This window comes from Salvia hispanica, chromosome 5 (genome assembly GCF_023119035.1).
Source record: "Salvia hispanica cultivar TCC Black 2014 chromosome 5, UniMelb_Shisp_WGS_1.0, whole genome shotgun sequence".
NCBI lineage: Eukaryota > Viridiplantae > Streptophyta > Magnoliopsida > Lamiales > Lamiaceae > Salvia > Salvia hispanica.
In genome coordinates, this window is record NC_062969.1 from 2,622,923 (window position 1) to 2,631,120 (window position 8,198).

General features: G+C 39.3%; 1 protein-coding gene across 1 annotated transcript; it reads left to right on the forward strand.

Moving 5' to 3' along the window:
- Positions 1-317: 317 nt before the first annotated feature.
- Positions 318-6,552, forward strand: LOC125188869 (homeobox-leucine zipper protein ATHB-14). The gene is made up of 18 exons (XM_048085936.1): positions 318-1,368; positions 2,357-2,516; positions 2,629-2,738; positions 2,874-2,964; positions 3,047-3,142; positions 3,232-3,345; positions 3,459-3,542; positions 3,682-3,837; positions 3,960-4,034; positions 4,130-4,236; positions 4,360-4,549; positions 4,706-4,894; positions 4,980-5,060; positions 5,155-5,289; positions 5,388-5,713; positions 5,801-5,912; positions 6,001-6,150; positions 6,229-6,552. Exons 1-18 carry the CDS (start codon positions 1,133-1,135, stop codon positions 6,373-6,375), a joined length of 2,559 nt encoding a protein of 852 aa, XP_047941893.1. The 5' UTR covers positions 318-1,132; the 3' UTR covers positions 6,376-6,552.
- Positions 6,553-8,198: the final 1,646 nt, after the last annotated feature.

The window sequence follows — 8,198 nt, forward strand, 5'->3', positions numbered from 1 at the left end:
AGTTAAATCACGGTAATCAACAGCCCACTAGAGGAGAGAGTTCAACCCACTGTCACACCGGAGACCCACATCCACAGAGGCCTCACGCTTATGCCCGAGAGGTGCCAGTCTCCTCACGGTGATAGTGGAATTCGAACACCCGCTCATTGTTACAAATCTCCACCTTTTGAGCCTACTGAACTAGCCAGTGGACAGTAAGTACACCTCATAATCATCCTCACCATACAAATGGAGAGAGATTGTAGAGGGAGGGAAGATCTGTTTACTTGATTTGAATTAATATTTTTTCCTCATGAAGAGAAGCTACAGATTTACCAGCTAGAAGCTCTACTTGTCCAAAAATGGGGCTGCCAGTCTGCTTCCCATAAAGTCATCCCTTCTGCCTTCTATTTACTATCTTCCATCTTTTCACTGTTCAGTGTTTCTTTAATATTTCCATGTTTGTGCACTTTTTTTACTTCCCAATTTCCAGTAAATCCGAATACCCTTTCTTAATAAATCATTATATGCGCCTCACTGATTGCATTGAACGTGTTTGATGATATTACTCACCCAGCTTTTCCATTTCAGACCCAAAAAAATCTGGCCTTTCCTCAACGATTTTAACCCCTTTTGCCTCTGCAACTCGTTTTTTGATCAAGTGGTCAAAATTATTGGCGTTTTTTGAATCGGAATTAGTCTATCCTGTTTTCTTTTTTTTGTTTTTTGTTTCTTGTTTTTTGTTTCTTGTTTCCTTCCTTCTGAAATTCCCTCTTTTTCTTTTTCCTGTGTCCTGTGGGTTGGTTTTGTGACTGACTTTATTATCTACCCTCTTATCTCACTGTATACTCTCTCTCTCCAAATTTCACTTTCTCTGAAATTCTCGAGATTGGGGTCTTGGATAAAAACCAAGGGACCTCTGTTCCAATAAACAGCACCAGCAGTCCTTCTCCTGCCTTGCTCTCCTCTATATCTCTCTCTCTTCTTTAGTCTAGGAAAGAGAAGATAACCAAGACGCAAAAGCCACAATCTTGATGAGTGAGAGAGTAGGCTCTCTGTGTGAAGAGAGCCTGCCTGTTCATGCAACCATCTAAACCGCCATTACTTTTCTTCCCACGACCAAAGATTCAGTCTTTCTGAGGAGGTGTTTCGGATGGCGCTTTCTATGCACAGGGACAGTAGTAACAGCAGCGGCAGTAGCAAGCATCAGCAGCAATTGGATGCGAGCAAGTATGTGAGGTACACGCCGGAGCAGGTTGATGCGCTCGAGAGGGTTTATGCTGAATGCCCCAAGCCTAGCTCTTTGAGGAGGCAGCAGCTCATTAGGGAGTGCCCCATTCTCTCTAACATTGAACCTAAACAAATCAAAGTCTGGTTTCAGAACCGCAGGTACACATGTTTCTCAAGGCTGTTGGGAGCTGGGATGTGGAGTTTTTTGAAGGATTTGGAAAAGTTCTTTGTGTTTTTTTCATCGTTGGGGTTCTTTTGGAATGATGTAGTTATTGTTTGCTTATCCATCCTCCTCAATTAGATTTAGTATTTTGGAAAGAAAAAAAATTGTTAAACAAGAGTTACTATATTTTTTTTCTTCTGGTTCCAAACCTTAAACGTTTTTCTCAGCTCTTCTTCAAAAAATGGCGGTTTTCAATTTATTTTTGAACACCTGAAATGGAAGAATGACACAAAATAACTTAGTATTCTGTACATGGTCCATTAGGAAAAATTTGAGGGCTCATATTCTTTTAGCTAATCGAATTGGGAGGTAAAATTGGATTGCTTTTTCGCTTAAGAACATTTACACGGCGGATAAATCTCTGATTTTTCATGAAATCTGCGTCTGAAATTTGTGCCATTTGATATCTTAGTGCCCAGTCAATATGTTTCAGATGGGCCTTCATCATCATAAGAGTCATGTTATTAGTTGCTTTATCTTCACTTCCAGTCCCTTTCTTTATAGATCTTAATTCAATGAATACAATAAATATCCATCAGATCTCTCTCCGGGTTTGAACACTACTGAGTTTTCCAGTTGGTAGTCATCATTAAGAAGTTTACTTTTCAGGTTTTGCTTTTTTATACGACTTTTAAACATTAATTTTTAGTTTTCGAGCTCACTTGTTCTGGATGCAATTAGTATTGTTAAACTGTAAATGCTCGTTCTTTATTGAATTTTCAGTATATGGAGTCACAGAGTTGTTTTAAAGAAGTCTGACTGCTCGGTTGATTATTCATGATACATTTATTAATAAACTCTACCTGTCAGATTGTTGGTATTTTGCTTTTTGCATTATTATCCTCTCTTATGCGTGGGATTTAAAAAAATATCCTGTATGCATTGCATTAAGCAATGAATAACTTCCTTGTTTATCTTTTGTAGATGCCGGGAGAAACAGAGGAAAGAATCATCTCGCCTCCAGACTGTTAATAGGAAGCTGACTGCCATGAATAAGCTGCTTATGGAAGAGAATGACCGCCTTCAGAACCAGGTCTCGCATCTGGTTTATGAAAATGGTTACATGCGTCAGCAGCTGCACACCGTAAGTATTATTTGTACAGTATGTTACATTGTTTTAATTTAATAATCTAACCAGTTGGCTTTTGTGTCTTGTCATTATGTTACTTCAAACTGATTCTACTAGTGTTTAACAGGTTAACTCGACCACTGATACTAGCTGTGACTCGGTGGTTATGAGTGGTCAGCAACAACAGCAAAACCCAACTCCTCAGCATCCTCAGAGGGATGCTAATAGCCCAGCTGGGTAACTATCTTACTGCTGCCTACTATTTTGGATGTTTTTAGGTTTCATGTGTTGGCGGTTTGAGAAGTTTGAACTGATTTTGCTTCTTTATCATTTCGTTTAATCTTTTTTTATGTTTGAATTGTGGCTTTGTAGTCTTCTCGCAATTGCTGAGGAGACCCTGGCAGAGTTTCTTGGTAAGGCTACCGGAACTGCTGTCGACTGGGTACAGATGATTGGGATGAAGGTAAATGATTCGTAATGCTTTGGTTTGTCTTCTATTTTTTTCTCAGCTTTACATGGTAACATCTCTTATATGACGTGTGCAGCCTGGTCCGGATTCTATTGGCATCGTCGCTGTTTCCCGCAATTGTAGTGGGGTTGCAGCACGAGCCTGTGGCCTCGTGAGTCTTGAACCCACGAAGGTAGTAATCGAACTTTCTTTATGTTGCCCATCATCTGTGGCGTGTCTTTTCCCATTTGAAATTCTACTCAGACTAACTTTCCTTTGTAGGTTGCTGAAATTCTTAAAGATCGTCTCTCTTGGTTCCGTGACTGCCGTTGCCTTGATATAGCAAGTGCAATTCCCACAGGAAACGGAGGGACTATAGAGCTTGTATATATGCAGGTACAATTGTTGTGATGGAAGTCTGTATGTTGTTCTGTGCAGCTTTGGCCTCAGGCAACTTATATAGAATAACAGCTTCATAAAATGTTAAATAAATCCACTCTGATCCATAGGTATATGCACCAACAACATTGGCATCTGCTCGTGACTTTTGGACGTTAAGATATATTACTAGCTTGGAGGATGGCAGTCTAGTGGTATCTATCCTGGCACTTACCTATTTTCTGTAATTTCATATTAATTTTCTCTTATTAAACATCAAAGGAGGCGAGTCTCAAGCATCTGTATGCCGTCAGCAGGTGTTGCCTTTAATGACAGCATAACCTTTTTTGGCAGATTTGTGAGAGGTCATTAACATCCTCCACTGGCGGTCCAGCTGGGCCCCCTGCCACTTGCTTTGTCAGATCTGAAATGCTACCAAGTGGATACCTGATCCGACCTTGTGAGGGTGGCGGATCAATTATCCACATTGTCGATCACATTGACTTTGATGTAAAAACTCACCAACTATGTTTAGGAGGCTTTCATTCTGCTCTTCCAATGCATTTTGACTTGTTACATGTTTGTCCATCATCATTCACTGGTGTCATATATCATGGGATTGTTTGTAACAGGCTTCCAGTGTTCCTGAAGTTTTGAGGCCTCTCTACGAATCTTCCAAAATTCTTGCACAGAAGATGACTATGGCTGTAGGTGTTAGCTGCCTCGCATTTCATTTTAGTGTCTTTAATGGTTCATGTCTTTGATTATGTATGTAACAAATTACTCATTCTGTATTGTTTAGGCTTTGCGTCACATAAGACAAATAGCTCAAGAAACCAGTGGGGAGGTCCAGTACTCAGGTGGTCGCCAACCTGCCGTTCTCAGGGCATTTAGTCAAAGGTTGTGTAGGTGAGTAATGACTTCCGCTATTATTATAAAATGCTTAACTCGGTCATGCGTTTCCATGATCTCATGCCCATTTTCTTCCAATTATTCTTCTGATGCTGCCTGCTTATGGTGAATGACCATTAGGGGATTCAATGATGCTGTCAATGGATTTGTTGATGATGGTTGGTCCATAATGAGCAGCGATGGAGTGGAAGATGTAACCATTGCTATTAACCCTTCCCCGAGCAAATTTCTTGGTTCTCAATATAACAATTTGTCAATGCTCCCAACATTTGGGGGAGTCCTATGTGCACGGGCATCAATGCTTCTCCAGGTCAGTTTTGTTTATCGTTTTCTTGACAAAGAAATGATGTAATCTACATCAGCTTTTCATTTCCAATGCCATCATGATCTCTTATCTACACTCTAGCTTATTATTACACTCCAGATGGATAGTTTCGATAACATCCCTAATATATATTCGATGCAGAATGTGCCCCCTGCTTTGCTTGTTCGCTTCCTAAGGGAGCATCGTTCGGAGTGGGCTGATTATGGCGTTGATGTTTACTCGGCTGCTTCTCTTAAAGCTAGCCCTTACGCAGTTCCATGTTCAAAGCCTGGTGGATTTCCTAGTAGCCAAGTCATTTTACCTCTGGCGCAGACAGTGGAGCATGAAGAGGTACTTTTATGAACACATTTTTTCCTTCGCCTATCTGTTTTGTCTCTCAATGGCAATTCGTGGAATAATTGGTTTCAAAATGTAGTTTCTGGAGGTGGTTCGTTTGGAGGGCCATGCATTCTCCCCCGAAGACATAGCTTTGTCGAGAGATATGTACTTATTACAGGTCTGACAATAGGAAAACAGATTTGTAGATGTCATTTACTAAATTGTGTTGACTATGGTGTTCATATCGTGAATGTATCCCTCTGTCCATGCAGCTATGCAGTGGTATTGATGAGACAACCACTGGGGCTTGCGCTCAGCTTATTTTTGCACCGATAGATGAATCATTTGGTGATGATGCTCCTTTGCTTCCATCTGGTTTCCGTGTCATTCCATTGGAACCTAAATCAGTTGGGTGCTACTCCTTGCTAGCTTCTCTTGGTCAATTGCATGTTAAAGTCGTGCATACTCGTTATTCTTATAAATTATTCTATTCTTTATGATACAGGATGGTCCTGCAGCAAATCGAACACTGGACTTGGCTTCAGCCCTCGATGTAGGACATGGTGGACCTCGCTCAGCTGGTGAAGCTGATACGAGCAACCACAACCTTAGGTCCGTCCTAACCATTGCGTTCCAGTTCACTTTTGAAAATCACTATCAAGAGAGCGTTGCTGCTATGGCCCGTCAATATGTACGAAGCATTGTTGCCTCAGTTCAAAGAGTCGCCATGGCCATAGCCCCGTCTCAACTCAGCTCACATATGGTACCAAAGCCTCTCCCAGGCTCACCCGAGGCTGTGACATTGGCACAGTGGATATGCAGGAGCTATAGGTATCTTTTTATCTCTGGATATTTAGAAGAGCCGCAAGGAACGAGCTTTTTTATTTGAACTTGCTAACTTTTATGATTATATCCCAGTGTGCACACCGGTGGGGAACTCCTTCAGGCCGACTCACAAGCAGGCGATGCTGTTCTTAAACAACTTTGGCACCACAGCGACGCAATCATGTGCTGCACTGTTAAGATGAATGTTAGTCATCTTATCTTTTAGTTTAACTTTTAAAACCTCTTCTATTATTTCTCTATGTTCATCTATGTTTTGTTCATAAAAATGACAGGCATCTGCAGTTTTCACATTCGCAAACCAGGCAGGGCTCGACATGCTGGAGACGACCCTGGTCGCCCTTCAGGACATAATGCTGGAGAAGATTCTAGATGAAGCCGGTCGTAAGATTCTCCTCTCGGAGTTCTCCAAGATCATGCAGCAGGTACGGCTACCACTCACCGACTAGTTTTCCTCCCCTTGTGATGAGTGTATTCAATATCTACCGTTGCATTTCTGTTAGGGTTTTGCCTATCTGCCAGCGGGAGTTTGTGTGTCGAGCATGGGCAGGCCCGTCGCGTATGAGCAGGCCGTCGCGTGGAAGGTCCTGAACGACGACGACGCCAATCACTGCCTAGCTTTCATGTTCATGAACTGGTCTTTTGTGTAAAGAAACAGATCAAACTCCTAACTATATGACAATTGCACTGGTTTGCAGCAGCTGCTTAAGTTATTTGTACCTTTGATTTTGCCAGAACTTATGCATGACATAATGTTGAGAGAGATTATTAACTTTTGAGATGTCTATTACTATTATGTTATATATGGAAGCAATGTACTTTCTTTATCATCTTCTAATTACTACTATTATTTTTTGGTAGTAAATAATATGATAGAATCTTATTTTACTATTTTAGAATATCAGTCAATTTATATCTTATATGTATGCATTTTAGTAAATGTATAATATATTAATTCATTTATTCGTATTTAGTTATAAATATATATAAAGGATGATCGATGTTTTATTAACTCTTTCTGTCATATTCATCGTATTTCTTATAATTTGTGTTGTAAAATGTTGAATGAAGAAAAAATTCTCACTTCTTCTACTATTATTATTTCAAGTATTTTTTTTACTATTGTTATCAAAATCTCTAATTTTAGAAGAGGGTTGAACAGAGACAAAGAGAGAGACCCTGTCCTAAATGATAAATAATGATTACAATTATAATAATGGAATAAATTTGAAGGATGTGACGCAAAATCTGCAAAATGATATCGGTGGGTACTACTACTACTATTATGTGATGATTTGGTTGGTTGCAAATTGAAATGTTGGACGTTGAAATATGAAAAAGGTAAGGTTTTGAAAGCAACATTTAGTGAAAAAGCGATAGGGAGTCAAGGTCAATTGCATGGCTCCAAAGAACTAAACAATGTCTCGTGAACTCATTTGCCTGTGTGTGTATGAACCACCAACCCAATATCTTTAAATTGGTCCCCCGCACTTCTGTGTCGGACTCAGAAAACACAACTCGTGGGATCAAATACAATGAAAAATGTAATCGTGAACTTGAAAGAGAAATGTATCGCAAGAGAAAAAGTGAAATAAACCCCAGTCCCAGGGGTTGGGCTGGAGTTACCGTATCGTGTGATCAGTTACAACTTTAATGCCCGGATATAATGAATTTTTTTGGCGAAAAGTGAGGTGAGTCGACTATATTTGAATTCGTCATTGTATATGCTCATCTATATGGAATTCTATGACAAAAAAATACTCCCTTCGTCCCGCTTTAGCAGTCCAATTGACTGTTCTCCTCTCTTTTTGTAAAAATGATAAAAGAAATAGTTAAAGATGAGAAATGGTAAATTAAGAAAGAGAATAATATAGAGAAGGGTCTTATCTACATTATTGTCTCTCTTACTTTACTAATTTCTCCACTTTAACTATTTTTTATCATTTTTACAAAAAGGAGCAGAAAAGTCAATGGGACTGCTAAAGCGGGACGGGGGGAGTATCAATTAATTAAGTGACAATATTTTAAATGTCCACTCCTTGCGTACGTTTTAAAATAAGGTCCATCTCATGAATTAAATATACTCTTCTAAAGTGGCGCTTTATTTATTTTTTTTACTTTAATGGAAGCTTATCATTTCTCTCAAAAGCTTGATGAATTAGGTTTGGTATGAGAATTATGAACCCATATGATTTTTTATATTTGAAATATCAACGACATAAATTTCATTTACAATAGACGACAAAAAATGTAAGCTTTTCTAAGGCAAGAATTAATAGAAAAGCAAAAAATAAAATGCCCATCCCTCTCCACTTTAATTTTGTTTTGTCCATTTCACAAATATTTCTCAGTCTTTTGAATTTTGCTCAGACAAGCGTGCAATTCAATCCTCTTTTCATGGTACGGTTGCTTTGAATATGCAATAAGCATTTATGAATATTACAAATTACATAGGAGTACAATTTATCTAAAA